An 18,294-nucleotide genomic window follows, 5' to 3' on the forward strand; every position below is an offset into this window, starting at 1 on the left:
GCTAACCTTGTCAACATAGTTAAGGCCAAGTCTTTACAGCACTCATCTCCAACTATTTTTACTTCATAGAGAAAAGCTCTTGACCAGGGCAGAAAAGGTACTTCCAAACTTAAATGATCTTACTATGCAGTGAGAATAAGCATGGGTGCTATGTGTCTCATAGTGCTTTTTCACAGCACCACATGTACGAGCTTCGTACTTTTCCTTCTCTATTTCCACAGCTCTTTCTCAATTCATAGAGTCGTAAAGTTTGGTAAAGACCACTACGATCATCAAGTCCAACCTTCAACCCATCACCACCATGCCCACTAAATCATGTGAACAATGATGCCATCCAAGGACTTCCTCAATGGAAATTTGCCAGAAGATGATTCCTGTCCCCTGGAAAACCTGAAGAATTATAACCTAGTCATAAATTAAAATTCTATAATGTTTACTAGGAAAGAAACATAAGGTCAGAGAAGTCAATTGAGTGTGCTGCAAATCCCCTTTTAATTTGCAGACTGAATTCCTTAATAGCATTCTCATTAGAAGTTCCTGATGCCAAATGCTCTTTGCTTTCTCCTTCATAACTGTCTGCATTATAACGAAAAGCTGCCTTTAGAAGATTTTTAGAGAAGTATTCTCCTCTTGTCATTGCCATAGACAGCAATTGGCATTAGTGAGAGAGCATGCCTATGAGTGTGTACGCACGTGAAGAGTGGACACTCTTAATTTCCCAATTAATATGGGGAGCAGGTCAGTTGAGTGTACATGCAAGAAACACTTCTATCACCAGAAATGCACACAGGTTTGGATAATGCTTCTGTGATTACTGTCTACGTTGAAGAAATTTTGGAGGTAAAGCCTCAGTCAAAAGGAAGATTTCAGTTACTGTGATACTGATAAACAGAAAAATATTTTAGTGCAAAGGTAGCACTTTTTTAGAAGTCTCTGAGGCCTTTTCAACCTGATTTTCCTCTTCTTAAAAAAACTCTGCAGCTGTATTTAACTTCATGCAACATAATTATTTCCACTGACTTCAGCAGTTACTCCCAAGCGCGTGCCATTAAATACATACCTAAATTTCTGCAAGATTTTCACTTGTTTTAGTCAAAGTATTTAGAAACATTCACAGCTGATAACCACGCTTAAATCATGTTACACTTCTTACCTTGTCAAGGGCTGCCTTCTCCAGTTCATCTTTTGCAGCTGCTAGTTTCTGCTCCAGATCTGTCAGCCGTTGTGCCTGGGGATATAAAGAAGGTAAAGCCAACATAACCTACATTGTAATTTTTCATCCTGTAATTTTTCACACGGCACCTGAGAGAGAGGAAAAGATGTAAACTTTGTAATATATGAGAGCTGAGTCAGAAATGTTTGCCAAAAGACCAGGCCACAAAGGATACTATTTTCCTCTAAGAAAATGTGAATTTTTATGTGTGAACTTGGGTCAAATCTGCACCCTTTATGTGAATGCAAGTTTACTTTTTAATTTCTATGCCAGAAGCAAAAGTAACTCCATGCTATAAAGTATTTACAACTGTGCCACAGTATTATTTTGGAAAAAAAAGAAAATATTCAAAGATTAAATTATTTTGTTCATTTATCTCACTTCTGTTTCTAATTCAACACTTGATTTTGTAGTTTTAAACAATGAGATATTAAAATCAACATAGGCATAAGACAGAAAATTACCCTCAAACACTCATAGACATTGAGGCCCTTAGGAGATGCCACGGTCTGCTGGTACACAAAAGGTTAGCTCCAAATTTGCTTCTCCACCTTCTTTCATTGAGATATGAAAGGAACATTCACAGGAATAGCAGGTTATGCATCTACATACTGAAAAAGCATTTGGGGAGTTCTGGATTTGAAGTGAGCATCAGGCACCCAGGTCTGCATCCGGTGCGGGAGGACTGCTGCCTTTTATATGGCACAATGCTATTTGCCTGCAAGGTCCTTTGGGAGGAGAGACCTCAAGAGATGTTGTTTGTTAGCATTAGGCACAGGCTGCACTGGCTGACAACTGACAAAAGCCTGCCAGTTGTATTTCCCTGACCACGTAAAGAACCACTTAGTCACATCTTAGACCAGGATTAGACCTTGATCTGGGGATTAATCAGAGCCACGGCTTCATTAGTCAAAAACCTGTATGATTATGCAGTCTTGCTTCCAAGCAGGAGTCAACCTCTTGCTCAGATGCAGGGAGGTCCTTTGTGAACGTGTTCCATAATTTCCACTGCACTGCATTTCTTTGAACTGATACTAGTCACTGCCACAAACGCAAAAGAGAACTGACCACTGGTTTGGCTCATCAGCGCACAACAGAGCAGCCAATACAGAAGAATTCACTGATTTCATTTGATTTTGCACAGTTTGCCTGGACTCATCACGTAAGAGGAAAACACTTATTCATTTCTCACATTAACATCTTGATTCTTGATACTTATGAAAATATTTTTTCACTAGTTGTACAAATTAATACAGTTTCATCGAATGAGAAACAACATTTGAAAAACAGTATATATAATCAAAGAATTTCAATTGAAGCAGTATATATAATTAAATAATTTCAACTGCCATTAAAAAGGAAACTATGCAAAATAACGTTTTCATGGCAGATGAAAGGCCACCATGGTATCTCTGATGGCGTGCATTGCTAAAGGTTTAGGATTACAAAGAGGATGATGGACTGTCACTTGGTCAGACAACTTTTCCCTTCTGCACCATCTCTGAATCACCAGAAGATACAAATTTTGGGGTACTTGGTTTTCTTAGGTGTGAATTATGAGGTAGCTGATAATCTGGGTAGCTGATAGGAAGAAGGTACCAGGAGCTACAGGCAACACCTGCTTCTTTCTTACCATGGCAATGCCTGGTGACATGATTCTTGGTGAAAACGCAATCATATTAAAATCAAGTTTGAGGGAAAGTATTTCATTTACTTAAAGGGTGCCTGCCATTAAGAAAGTTTGAAGTAGTCTTACATGGACTAATAACATCACTCATATCAAGCAAAACATTTTCTGCTTATGGTGGAAAGGGTTTCTTTCAAAGGACAGGCATGGGCATCATTTATCAAGTCTTATTATTTTTGGTGATATCATAGTATCTAGATGAATTGATTTTATCTGCATCTTTCACATATATTTGTTTTATTTCACAGATTACTGAGTCGAAAGGCCACTGATTCAATGGAAATGAAATGACAATAAAATTCTGGCATTAAAAATGATTCTTTTTTGGAATGATGGACTGCTCAATTAAAAGCAGTGATGTCTATTTACACCTTCGCCCTCAAACTGCAGAATGGTCAATTTTTTTCTCAATTTTTTTTTTGTCTGTGAAGCCTGAATTCTTATTGCAATGGTTTCACTGCTATTTTAAGTAAAAATATTTAGAAGGAGCCTCTTCAATTAATGTGGCTTAGGCACATCATAAAGAACAAGTGCAAAATACAAGGCCAATATTCATAAAGAGGTAAAAGCTTTTGGAAAGCTTGGTCTGGGAAAACTTACAAGTACCTTTTCTTTTAGGCATTCTTGTAGAATATTCAGTGATTCAATAAGGTCTTACCTATAAAACTGAGATAAATTGATTCTTCATCCCCTGAAAGAATGCGATGAGCAATTACTGTCTGCGAAGTCTACTTTTCCAGATCAAAGGAACGTATTTACCATTACTCATCATGAATTACATTATGCATAATGCCCATACTTAAATTCTTCCAGGCATAATAAGTATTTAAAAAAAAAAAAAAGAAGAAGAAAAAGGAAAGGATGAGTATGATTTCAAATACAAAGAAATCCAAAGTGATATCAAATGTATTTCCAGCGAATAATTGAGACCAGAGTGTGAGTCCCTACAAATACACCAAAACAACACAAAGACAAAGCCTGTATGCCTTCGGTGTGATCATTCTGGATGTTCAAGAATTTATAATTATCATATCTATACAAGTTTCAGATGAGGTGAGGGACAAGACAGCATGGTTACAAACAATGCACATCCATCAGAAATGGATGTGAGATTTTCAACTCCATTTTGTTTTACAATAGGCCTTAAGGAAGTGCTTAACAAATAAAATACTTACTGTGCAGATTTTTATTTTATAATTTATTATATTGCCTAAATGGAACAACTTTTTAATTTCAAATCACTTAATCAGAAAATGGAACAACTGCTTAATTGAATAAATTATCCAGTAAACAGAAATTTCTGTGCCTATTCTGTAAGCATTATTAATAGTATCCTAGAAATAAACATATTTATACTTCTGAATATTACTGTTTGTTGTACAATTGTGCTGTTCTCAGAGGATAAATGTAACTGAGAACAATGCTTTTTGGTAGCTAAACCATTTAATTACATGTGAACCTTAAGTGCGATATTTAGCAACACTGAATTGGATTTCAAGCACTTTTAAACAAGAATAAACATCAGTTACAAATAGAATTTCTATAAAATCTCACAGATTCTATGTTTTCTTGATGCTCATTGCTGCCACAATACTTTAATCTCCCATTCTAAAAAGGAAATAAGGTCTTTGTCAGTTCAATTAGTGGAAATTTCACTTTACCTTCCACAGTCCTCATGCTTCTCCTTGACATAAATCCAATTACAATAAAAGCAAAATGGCAGTTTGCTGGGGTGTTACCAAAGTACTTGAGATCTAACTGAAGGAAAATATTTGTTTCCCTGCAGAAACAAACTCAGAAAATATACATGAACAGAACAGACACATAGAATCGTAGAATGGCCTGGGTTGAACAGGACCTCAAAGATCATCGAGTTTCAACCCCCCTGCTGAGTGCAGGGTCACCAACCACTAGACCAGGCTGCCCAGAGCCACGTCCAGCCTGGCCTTGAATGCTTCCAGGGATGGGGCATCCACAACCTCCTTGGGCAACCTGTTCCAGTGCATCACCATCCTCTGAGTGAAAAACTTCCTCCTAATATCTGACCTAAACCTCCCGTCTCAGTTTAAAACCACTCCCCCTTGTCCTATTGCTATCCACCCTCATAAATAATCGTTCCCCCTCCTGTTGATACGCTCCCTTCAAGTACTGGAAGGCCACAATGAAGTCTCCCCGGAGCCTTCTCTTCTCCAAGCTCAACAAGCTCAGTTCCCTCAACCTTTCTTCATAGGAGAGGTGCCCCAGCCCTCTGATCATCTTGGTGGCCTCCTCTGAACTCGTTCCAAGAGATCCATGTTTTTCTTGTACTGGGGGCCCCAGGCCTAGATGCAGTACTGCAGATGGGGCCTCACAAGAGCTGAGTAGAGGGGGACAATCACCTCCCTCTCTGTGCTGGCCACTCCTCTTTTACTGCAGCTGAAAACATAGTTGGCCTTCCGAGACATCACTAAGGATGTTCACGCCTGGTCTTCTCTTTTAAATTATTCTTTTTTTTAAATTTTATTTTAAATTTCTCCTTTTCCTGATACATGCTTCTATGAGGTGGCATCTTCGCTCCCATCAATCCTACCATTTTCTCCAATCTTTCGGCAGTTTGGACTGATTCAATGCTTTACGTGACAATATGTTTAAATTTTTAAACTCTACCGGGCACACACAAAAGCTTTATTATACTATTTAGAAAATGTCAACATCCCCATCAATTTCAATTTGATATTGATAGAAAAACTCTGCTCATTTTGGTGGAATCTGGACCAGGACTGTAAATTAATTGAGTAGCTGAATGCTATTCAATGCCCATTAAATCTAAAGCTGCTACTGCTTGATTTAGTTAAATTCAACTCTCTTTCATGCTGGCTATTTAGTAGCCTTGTCACTCACAGGAACTCATATTAGCTATTTAAGATTGCATTAACTTCTAATGCAAATCCATATTCTTAAGGCTAAATCCCAAGGGCCATAAAGAAACTTTCTTAATAGAAATGATCAATTCATTAGAAAATTCACAGCAGTTTTTTATGCTTAAAACCACACTATAAAAAATCCTACTAACAACAAACTAACACCCGACTTACTAATTACTGAGATAATATTCACATTTCATGCATTTGTGTTTTCTCAAACTGCATGAAACTATTAAGAAACAGAATAATAGACAATTTGGTTGAATAAAGACACCAGTAAATGATGATACAAATACATCATCCAACATCCTTACCAGGAAATACATAAAGGGATACTCCTCCATTTTCTTGTATGTCATATATCATTATATGAAAAATTTTCCTGTGTCTGCCAATGGCATTGAAATATTTTTCCCACAATTGTTCCTGGACATGTAGTCTGCTACCACACTGCTAACATTAACACATTTTTAGTGATTCTAACATTACTGAAAAAAATATACAAGTAACTAAAATACAGCATTTGAAATAGAAAATATGTAATAGCAAAATATATGTTAAACAGTGAAAACTTCATAAGGAAAAGCCACAATGTAGATAAGACTTTCTAAAAACACTTTTTGGAGGCTTGCAGGTACACTATACTGCTATTCAGGAGAATAATAATTAAAAAAATAATAATAAAAACCACCACAACTCAATTAATCAGTGTTTTTTTGCCCCACTTCAAAAGAAATAAAATTAAAACAAACTAAAAAAAAAAAATCTTGTGCTTTATGAAAACATGTACTTACTCTACAATGATAGAGGACACCAAAATATCCCTGTACTAGCTATCCTATCTCAACAATACAGTTATCTGAAAAATAATCAATCTATCATTTACCACCAAAACATCTCAGCCAGGTATTTATACAACAGAGCTAATATACTTCACAAAAATCAAGTTAGCAAGTCTAATTTTCTTGTCTCAGTGGTTTAAAATACTAAAAAAAAAAAAAAAAAAAAACAATTAAAAAATAACTTGCCTTAAAACCTTTTCCTACATCCAATAAGAAGCCAGATCCAATTGAAGTTGATAAACTGAAAAATAAAATTTTACGTCTACAAGTGGCAACATCCAATAATGTATCTACAAGTGTAGAAAAGCACTGACTTCACTACAAAAAAAAATCCTTCAGTGAGTAATCAACAGAAGTATTGTAATTAAAGTATAATAAGCCACATCACTTGGAAAAAAGATATCTAGCAGCTCCAAAGACTGAAATACTGTATGTGGCAAGAGCAACAGAGATCCTAAACCACAGAGACTAAATTCAACACGTAGTCTAACTCTGAATTAGTCTAACTACTACAGACCAGACGTACCTCAAGGAAGACCCTGCAATCTTGCACCTTCCAGCTCTCCCTCTACATGGTATCCTATAAAACCCTCCACAGCCCAACCCATCAGCCATCTAACTGGCAAAATAAAAAACAACCAGGTCACAAAGTTTGTACTCAGTCCTACGAAACCCAAACAGCAAAAGCTGAATTCAGTAATTTCTAGAAATCAATATGTAAATAGACCAATCTTCATGTGAGAAGAGCTTCAGACATAAAATCTACAATATATTTCCTCAGCCACCAGTGCAATTGCTTTGAAGAATATACTTATAATTTTATTCCTGCCATTATGATTACTTTTGGCAAACAGGCATAGTCCTTGAAAAAAATCCACCTATTTTCTAGCTAATCACAAAAATTTTAACTATAAGTTATAACACTTCAACAAGAAAATTTAGCTCTCCCCAGCAATGCAATCCTGGCTGTCATATATCAGGAGGCACAATGACTTCTACAGAATAGTATTATTTACTCATTAAGCTATTAAACACTTAACTTCACTGACTGTGTAATTACCTTGTATCGCAAATGCTTTGAAAGTAGAATGTCATCAATCTTACTGTCTGGCTTTCCATAAACTGACATACACAAATGGAACCAGAGCATGAAATGCAAACTACTCTGTAATTCCAGGCTTACAGAGAACCTGATCTGTATGTGCCAACTCCAAACCGATCTATTACTCACAAATCTTTAGTAATAAAAACACAAAGGCAATGATTCCTGAGCTAAAGATGAAGAAGAACACTGTGCAACACTCATAGCCATGATTCTTTCTCCTACACTCAAAGATCTTCAATACAAGAGTACAAATCATAGTTCAAAATAATTACTCAAAACACTATCACTCAGGTCATCACTCAAGGTCAGAGGTAGATTCCACAGGATATCTTTGACACCCTATTATTTAAGCCTTTCTCTCCAAATTTTGGTCTTCCCTAACATTTTTTAGGCACTGTTTTAGGCAAAAGATTATTTTTCCATCTAATACCACTCTCTGTATTTACAGATTGATAGGACTTTTCACTTTGTGATTTCTCATTCGTCCTGTTTGTATATCACTTCTTCTACTGCTTTATGTAGTGGTACCAGGCTTTAGGGCCCTAATCCTTCAAAGGCTCAGCAGAGAGTAGATGAAGAACCTGAAGACTGAAAAAGAACAAATATGATGGTCATGTTCAGAAAAAGAAGAAAGAGATCACGACTTATAGATCTGCTGTCATAACATTCATTTTTGGAAAAACAGTGGTAAGAGTAACCAAGCTGCCTCTCTAGAGGACAGTTTGATTTGCTATATATCATTCATGGACAGAACAGTGAACTAAACATTTACTCATCAAATGCTCTGGTGACATCAAACCAGAACTCTCTGTGTCACAGATGATGGTTTTTTTTCCTAAATTTATCTTGACAAAGTGGAGAAAATAGGATGCCATTCCCTAAAGACAAGTGCAAGATATCAAGCATGGACAGGAATAATCACTGAAACAAATGCAGCATAAAAAGCAGCAGGGACGAATGACTCAAGATGACATCACCACCGAATGTGTCATGTTTTTGTAAAGCAGGAAACTCTGTGGGTACAGAGTACAAGAATGTCTTCACTCTTCTCAGTGTGGGTGAAATGACCACTTGGACTTCTGCTGCCAATTTAGGGCATTGCAAATGGGCACAGACCAAAGGAAACATGTTCAGATGAGAATAATGTGCAGCATTAATGGTGTGCGAAACTAATACTGAGAAGCAGAACTAGAGAAAAAAAAAAACACAAACAAGCCCAATCCCTACATATGTTATTTTAAATAGCAAGAAATCTGAGACAGGTGCGGGATAGTAACTGCAAAATTTAGCTGTGAAGGGAAGGGAAAATAAAATTACTTTCTAAGTCTATGTGAAATGGTGCAGTAACATGTTGATTTCCATTTCAGTAAGGCAGATTTAAGAAAGATATAAGAAGACATTTCTTATTTTTAAGGCTAATAGACCAAGGCAGGAGAAATACATAGGTTGAACTGCTGCAGGCTTCTGAAAACCAATGGGATAAACATTGTGAATGAATAACATGCACTTAATCAAACCTCCTCTGGAGTGATAAAATAAGGAATGTCTTTCATATTTTACATACCCTCCTAAGAAATCACTTTTTATCAGAACTCCAATGCTGATGGATTTGCAACATAAATTTAAGAATGTATTTCTTTATCTCAGTAACTATTAAGTAATCTTGCTTATTTATGTTCTTAACAGGAAAAATCCATAAGAATATTTTTACTCTCTTGCTTCTACCACACTGAACACGTTTTAAGTTGTTGGTACTTTTAAAAGGCAATTCTGTATGCTACCTTCTCCTTCAGCAGGTAATTTCTGACTAAGACAAGGGAAACCCATTGGAGAATGTTTTCCTATCTGAAGTCTTTGATAGCTTAAGGAAAACAGTGTTGATGTTGTCTTCCTTTTTTCTTTCCCAAAACCATTTTTAAAGTAAAAAAAAACGAAAAAAAAACCAAAGTAATTCAATTAAAAATGCTTTCTCAGTTGGAGTGGTTTGCAAACAAAAAAAAAAAACAGTATTTCTGAAATTACATCACGGTATTATTCTCATCTTTGGTGTTTTCAGCTCTTCTCAGTATGAAGAGAAGTAAACGATTTCGTAAAACTACAGTAATAAATGCAGTTATCATACTCACAGATGACTTCAGCATTACAGCTACTCTAATACCTTAGCAAAGCTATGCTGAAAGAAAACTCACCTTGAAAATCAAATCTTTTTTCCCATAACGAAGTTCTTTCAGCTGGGCTTGGATCTTTTTTGACTGAAAGTGAGGATAATACAATCAGTGGGTTTATTTTTCTTTTTCCCAAATATTTATTTATAAGACCTGAATAAAAATGGCAAGTTCTGAGAACATGAAAGCATAACTGGAGGCATCACCTTCAAAACAATCTTCAGGGCAGAATTAAACTGTTTGCGTGCTGTTTTGGGAGAAGTAGAATGAAGCATGAGCTCTCTGGTAGGCAATTCTATCCATGAAAAACGTTTGATCTCATTATTAAAAGAATATTGATTTCACACGGTTACTATGCTTGAAGTACTGAACCTAGTTATGCAGCAAATATACTGCATTTCTCTGGTCTACACCACCTAACCCTGGCAAAATGACAAAAATATAAATAGATGGTCCTGTAGTAGCATGTTTGCTTATTCTAATGGCACTAACCCACTTTAAATCCATAAATTTGTCAGGATGATTCATCAAGTCTAAAATTCTTAAGGTTTAAAATACACTCGCAATCCATTGCCTTGAATACTGGTTAGCTAAGGTTTGGTTTCCTGAAATCCTCTGACAGCAATGGTTGACGTGCAACAATAAATTTTGTTTAATTTTAGACTTCACCTTTAGGCTTAAAGACGTGCTGTAAATAGTACATCATCAGTGAAAATATCTTCAAGTTAATTACCTAACGTTCAAGACGTTAACGCAACTAGGAAAAACAAATTTGAAGAGGAAAGGTAAATAGAAAGCTGTGATGAACACTGCCAATTCTTTTCGCAGTAAGCAAGGGGAGAATTTGTACTTGTGCTCAAATACTCTGGCATGTTTGGAAACAACAGTGATGACAGAGGAAGGCAACAGATTCTGAAAAGCTAGCAAAAAAATATCCGCTATTACTGACTGCTGAGGTTTTCTCTGAAGCAATGGTTGCAGACCTTCAGTTAGGCTAATTAGCCAATACAACTGGAAATCACTGCTTGGACCTCGTAAGGTTGGCAATCTAGGTACAAAAGTAGAGTCTTTGAAGAAAACGTGGCCCACCTTAATAACGAACATTTTAGTAAAGAAGCTTTATGCTTCTGTTCAATTCTGGCAACATGAAATAGCGTTCACAGAAGCTATTTCTGCAGATGAAATCCATGACTAAAGTCATGTAAATGAGTAAATAAGATTCAGATGTAGAAATAACCACTCTCACGAAAAGGTAAATAGCTAAAGGGACTGCTCCAATGAATACAGTTACTTGGGCATTTAGGTTTTTTTTGTATCATCGGCTATCTTTGCAAATGTTTCTGTAGAGGATATTTCCTATGATATGTTATAAGGATCAACAATAATAAATCTTTTGTGTTTCTATGAATTACTTTAAAAAGGCATTTAACTACTCCTGTCTTATTCTAGGGATGAAGACCAGGGAAATAAAATCAGCTTAACATATATTACAGAGCAAAATGTACACACACAGAGCTATATATGTGTGAAATAACCATTCCCAAACTTCACTCTATCAGTCTAAAACTTGAGTTTGCAGCTTGCTAACATATCTGAGTTGCCCATAGTGAAGTCACAGAAATGAGTTTGGAGGAGTGCTTTATAAACATCGTGGAGGTGATGGGCTGATGGTTGGACTTGATTTTAGAGTTCTTTTCCAACCTTAATGATTCTATGATCACGCATGCATAATATATAATCTATGCCAGAATCTCAGTACAAAAGATTAACATGAGATTCTTTTGGGTATGGTAACTTCAAAATAGAGAGAAACCTTCCTTACCTCTTCTGCATGAATACCACAAAGCTTGTTTCCTGACAGCAGCTTGTTTTTGAGGCTTTTGTTCTGAGGAAAAAAGTTTTATTACAGAGACTTAGTGACGTTTTAAGGGATCATGTGAATACTTTATCTATTTTGTCACACCAGTTTTATATTTAACATGGATAACACCTTCAAGTCATTGGAAAAGACACAAATAAAATGATACGGTAGCTGCATCATGGTGTAATATCCTCTCTCAGAAAATTCTGAAAGCCTACAACTTTGCACTAAAACATGCTTTTGTATGAAGTGAAGCACACAGAAAACTTTGAAACCACACCAGCAATCAAAAACAATTTAGATTCGATGCACTGAGCTAAAAAGGGTAAGAAAAAACCCTTTAATCCTCACCTGCTGTCAAGTGCATAGCTCAATATCATTTTCAGTAAATCATTGTAATAATTGAGTACGAAGGTCAAGGATGTCAACACTCAGCCAAGGCAATGAAATGCATGGGGACTTACCATTAAAATTCACAACTTAAAACTGCACGTCATCAAAAACTTTTCAAGGCCAGCTAGCTGCAAGTATTTTGACCCCTTGGTTTTCTCATTCATGTAGAAGTTTTCAATCTATTTCTTCTCGTTTTCAGGAGGAAAAAAATACACAAACCTTGATAGCATGAATTTTTTATAGTCTGGTTATTATTCGTGCCATCTACGCTCACCCCATAATTAACAGACAAGCCCAGTACTGGACTTAAAAAAACAAACTAAAAAAATGACTACAAATAATAACTTCACCTGTAAGCATACATATGGAAACCTAGACCACGAAATATATAGAAATATATATTTCTGCCAGAAATATATATTTATTAATGAACAGCAGCTCTTCCTCGAACACTGTGCACAGAAGATGCTGGCATTAGATTATAATGGTGATTCAACACAGGATATCCATTCAAATTCAGGTCTACATCCAACCAAACCACTGAGCACTGTTTCCTGAATTAGTAGCCTGGAGGTTTTCTTGAGAAAAGTTTCTTGTTAAAGCTGAGATAAACAAACTAAGATTTGAAGCCTCCTTTGTATAATTCCAAAATAATGAGCAGATAAGACATCTTGTTTCACATTATTTCACTGCTGCTGTCTACTGTGCACTGAGGCACAGTGCTGCAGAAAAATCTTTTCAAGCTGACACAGGCATCCACAGCTCTGTGATGCAAAGCATTGGGGATATTCCTTTAATAAGACGACCCAGATTCTGCCTTGCACAAAACACTATTTGCAAAGGGCTGGATGTGAACGGAAGGAGAACAGGTGTCCTTATGTCCCAATACGTTTTGTTCTTTGAAAATGATACGGTGGGTCCAGATGAGTGCCTTACAGCACTACTGCACCAATGGTGCTAGGTAGGAGACAGAAGGTGATAAAAAGTAAGCCCAAAAAATCCCAAAATATGAAGTACGCTCAGCATAGCTATTGCTCTCCGGAGGTCATACAAAGAGCGATACTGTACTGTGATCACACATCAGATCCAACTGGTTTCACATAAAAGATCAGCATCACTTCTTGGGATTAATGGACAAACTCATGTGCCAAAGGCACTGCCTCATTAGGAAGTTGCACTTAGTTAATCTAGGAATTCAAATAATCTCTTCGTTTTGCTAAACTGTGTCCATTAGTCTCCTGTTTCCATCTAGTCTGACAATGGTTCTGATGGTGAGTTCTCATCTTTGTTTTTACTCATTTTTCCTCCAAATGAAAGGTACCATAAGAAATACTTCTATTAATACAACAATGGCTAATAATTAGCTTCTATATGCGCTCTTTTGCAGAGACCCTGCAGTAACCCAAGACATGAAGACCTGAATGCCCACCACCTCAAAATGTGGTATGGTGCAGTAGATGATGGTCACAATTCACACATTCCGTGCCAAAGTAATCTGACAGGAGAATACAGTTAAGAGAAAGTGTTCAAAAGCAAAAATTATATGAAAATACTTTAGGTTAGCTGGACACCATTCTGGAGCTTCAGCTAGGTCTAAGGATTTATCAATCTCGTCTCAATAACTGGCCTGTAAACAAGAAAACAGGAATCAGGGTTACTAGAATGCAGGCAAAACTCTCATGATTTAATCTGCACTGATTAATATGTTTTTAGAAATGAGAGCAAGTATTTAAAGGCTACTAGGAGCATAGTAAGTAGGAGCTCATCAGAGGGAGCTGACAACCTCCTGTTAAACACTGGAGAGATTTTTTGATACCTAGCAAATTACATGACACTACCAAATATAGCTTTGTCTGCTGACTAATGTTAGAATCACAGAATCATAGAATTGCTCAGGCTGGCAAAGACCTTCAAGATCATCAAGTCCAACCGCAATCTAACAATGCTACCCTAACAACCCACCACTAAACCATGTCCATGAGCATGTTGATTGTTTTCTATAGCAGAATGTGAAGGACACTAGTAAAATCATGTGAAATACAACAGAGCAGGATTTCATCACGATTCTGAATTAAATATTGAAAAAGGAAGCTTCTTCTCAGGTACAGTTCCATAGGGGCTATCCAAAAAGCAGATCAATTTAATCAGAGATTTTTATGTTAAAAATGCTTTGCAAGTCAGGATGCAAGATATCACACTGAAGTCTTAGACAAGGATTCAAGACAATGATTCTTCTTTTCCTAATAACATCCTTCAAAGAACAACAAAAAATAAGTTTCAAACATCTTACTTCTTTTCAAGTACTTTAATGGAAAAGGCCTTCAACATTTCAAGTTTTAAAACCGATATATTTAAAGAAGGAATTAAGCACCTCGGAACATGTTCTTAACAGCCTCTCTTAAAATGATATACAGTAATGATTTTAATTAGACATGGGCTTTTAGATTTACAGAAAGAATACCATTATATTCCAACTAAGTCGGTAGCTTCATGTATTTAAACAACTCGAAAAGCTTACAGCCCTAAATTTGCACCAGCAGTTTCAGTGCATCCCTAAATCCGGGTGCAGAAACATGCTGCCTGTTGTTTCTTCCCGTACAGTGGATGTACATATATGCTCAACAACAGGTGGAACCACGTAAAACAGTTTTCTGCCTTATTCCTGGGTAGATCTGTCAGTCTCTCATATTGACATAACATTCAGATATTTTGTTTATGCAGTGATGTTATTCTCAAAACATGACATAGAGCTTAATGAAAGCCGACATTCTTTATATGAACATTGCAAGTAACTCTACAATTAGGTTGCCTAAAAATCACCATAAGGAGACAGATGTGAAAGTACACAGAAGAAGCTGTAGGGACACCTGCTTTGACAACGTGCCTTTGGAACTGCCAGGAAAAACACAACCTTGCTCTCTGGGTAGAGGGGCATATAGGATCAGAGTCAACTGAGTTGGAAAAGTCCTTCAAGATCATCAAGTCCAACCACCAACCGACCCAGTCCCATCACTAAACCACATCTCTCTGTTCCAAACTCTGGAAAATAATTCCTTCATTTCTCTCATTTATTCTCCTGAATAAAACGTCAGCAGTGATGCGAAACAATGGTTGAACATCTAAAGAGACACGTACATGTTTTCACTAAAGTAACAAACCCTACTGACACAGACTGGGCACACCACCTCTCCAAAGGAGGAGGGAGGGAAGAGAAACAGAAACAGAAATATTCACATCTAAGAATCCTAAATAAATGATTTAAAGCATGACGCCAACAGTCCTTCCTGTTCATGTTTGAGGATATTACTACCTTGCACCTCAGGAAAATTCAGGTCTCTTTAACTCTCTTCATCAGCTTCACTCAACAATATCAATGCATAATGGCTGAAAAGCGTGATAAGGTTTTTTGGTCCCCCGTTTCTTTTTCAGTTTCCATCTTCCTATCAGAAGACTAAAGAGACTTAAAAAGCAAAGCACAAACTAAGCACTCAACAGAAACACTTCTGCAGCTGCGGTATTCATTCCTTCCTTTTCTGCCAACTCATATTTTTAAAACCATCATACCGCTTTATATTGTGTTTCTCACAGTATACTCTCCTTATTCAACATAAATAATTAGCACTTCATGAGGCAAGTGTCACTATTTATAGGCATCGTTATACCTCACAAATTACATCTGCATCCATTTTAAAGGGATTTATCATCATATTAAATCTGTACATGTTCAACTATTATCTAGTATAAGCTATATTTGATCTACAGAAGGATAAAGTTAAAACACCTATGGAAAGTACACACATTTTCAGATGTCTTTTCTTGAGAGACAAGTTATCCTGACCTCTAGCCACACAGAGGAGTGGTTTAATATTCTGATACTGATCTTCTGTGATTTATAACACCTATATTACCTCTTTGAAATAGCATCAGGATCTCCACCATAGATAAACAAACTATACAATTTATACACAATGAGACAACATCAATTCAAGACAATTTACTTTGACTGCTGGTCTTCAAAAGCATGGGGACAGAACAAGTTAAAGCAAAGAAAATCACTTTCAGAAAATTATCAGCTTCACTTCAGACATTTTATCTGAGGTCTGACAGCAATAGTTGGATGTATACAAGATATATTTGGCTCTGACTCTCCTTGATGAATAGCACAAATCAAATCATGCCAAGCTCCTGCTCATCACTGCAACGTTTTTTTCTATTATGGACATCCTATAAAAACCATTGACAAAAGCAACAACAACAAAACCACTCCAGCAAAAAAATACCCTGGACTGTATTCAGTGAGAGTGCCGGGGCCAACTGCCAAGATGAAAACTGTTTTCCATTTCCTGTTAAACAAAAGCTGCTCACTGAGCCCTTTAGAGAGAAAATAAGAAGGCAGCAACCGACCAAAATCAAATATCTGGACATATCTGATATCACAATGTACAGGTACCCACTTCTGCTTTGGATATTAGCTTTATATTTCAAGATGATGAAAAAATGTTTTATATAGCATGAAACAATGTGAGAGCTTTAATCCCAGCAGGGTTGACTCAGCTCTTCATCTTTCTAAGACAGATAAATTGAGTTTCCCGTACTCTACTGTATGAGGGTTTTCAGAATTGACCTTATACACTGCAGTTCTGCATTTACTTTTTTCCTCCAGGTTTTCCGCTCAACTCAAGGACATGAAAAGCAACATATGAAAATAGTCCATCTGAGCTTTTAGCAAGAGTTTTGTGTCGGGTGGTATGGGACCAAGTATGACTGCATAGAAGTGCGTTGTTCCCATTAATCCCCAAGCACACAGGAGAATTACTGTCACCAATCACCGTTCTAGTGGAAGGAGCAGAGGCTCCTCTTGAGTAATCAAGAAGTGTTGTGTCCAGTAGAATGAAGGTTTTCTGCAGACCTCTCTTAGCCATGACTACAGTCATGACTACAACCATAGCTTTGCAGCATCATTGTGGCACTTGGGAACATGGTTAGTGGGTATGGGGGTGGGCATGGGGTGATGGTTGGACTTAGTGATCTTTTCCAACATTAATGATTGTATGATAAAAGAGTTTCTGTAACAACGATAGCACAATGTTGAACAAATCAGTGTAAGAAGTATAGACTCACAGAATCATTAAGGCTGGAAAAGACCTCTAAGATCCCCAAGTCCAGCCACAGCCATGCCCACTGACCACGTCCTTCAGTGCCACATCTCCATCATTCTTGAACACCTCCAGAGATGGTGACTCCACCACCTCCCTGGGCAGCCTATGCCAGTGCATCACCGCTCTTTCTGAGAAGGAATACTTCCTAATATCCAAACTGAACCTCCCCAGGTGCAACCTGAGGCCATCATGAGTAGATACTGAAGGAGATACATAATAAAAATGATTTAAAAAATTACACATTTTGAACACTGAGGAATTCTGCACTTTCATTTATTGCATAACAATGTTTAGCCTGTATTTCTGATTGCATGACTCTAAATGCTCGCTACAGCTATCATCTAAGATGAGACTTATTTCCAGTTCATCCTTAAAATTAAAATCCCTTTGACAATGATGCTAGCCCAGATTTCCATGAACACACACATCTGGGAACAATACCCATTCTTGCTTTGTCAGGTGGACTTTACAGTCTCCAGTGGGAGCAGTAAGTATCTCATCCCCCTCTGCAATCACCTCCATGTACACATACACGCACTCACACAAAGGTAATACATGTGCAAACAGATCCCCTCCTCTAAAAGGAAGTTTATGGTACACTGTTATTTCTCTAATTATCAGGAACTTGCTTCACCATTCCTTCATCCTTTTTTTTTGCTTTTATCTAAAATAACTGAAATTTGATGACATTTTAGACTCACTAAATTATACATCTGAATCTTAATATTCTGAGAGTTTGCAAAATATGCACTTCCAGACAAAAAAAAAATAACAAAAAAACCCAAAAAACAAAAAACAACAACAAAAAAAAAACCCACCACCACTGAAAACAACAACAAAAAAAACCATAAAGCCTAGCCTAAGTGTTTTCAGAATAGAAGTTCCTGAATGACTGCTGTTTATAAGGGTATGGCATAGCGTCAAATACTGGTGCACGGGTGCATGCAGCCTTTTCTGTGTATGTCT

General features: G+C 36.9%; 1 protein-coding gene across 9 annotated transcripts in view; it reads right to left on the minus strand.

Annotated features, from left to right (window-relative positions):
* The window catches only part of LOC110401422 (leucine zipper protein 2-like), a 188,762-nt gene that overhangs the window by 27,607 nt on the left and 142,861 nt on the right, over positions 1-18,294 (minus strand). For all 9 annotated transcript variants that reach the window (XR_002440373.1, XR_002440372.1, XM_021402540.1 and 6 more), the window contains 3 exons: positions 11,738-11,800; positions 9,940-10,002; positions 1,154-1,228 (listed from right to left, as the gene is read on the minus strand). Coding sequence is in view for 7 of the 9 variants with exons in the window: in XM_021402540.1 (XP_021258215.1) it covers positions 1,154-1,228; positions 9,940-10,002; positions 11,738-11,800 (201 nt within the window). In the remaining 2 variants the exon portion in view is untranslated. The remainder of the gene's footprint in view (positions 1-1,153; positions 1,229-9,939; positions 10,003-11,737; positions 11,801-18,294) is intronic.

The sequence above is a fragment of the Numida meleagris genome, chromosome 6, assembly GCF_002078875.1.
Source record: "Numida meleagris isolate 19003 breed g44 Domestic line chromosome 6, NumMel1.0, whole genome shotgun sequence".
Lineage (NCBI taxonomy): Eukaryota > Metazoa > Chordata > Aves > Galliformes > Numididae > Numida > Numida meleagris.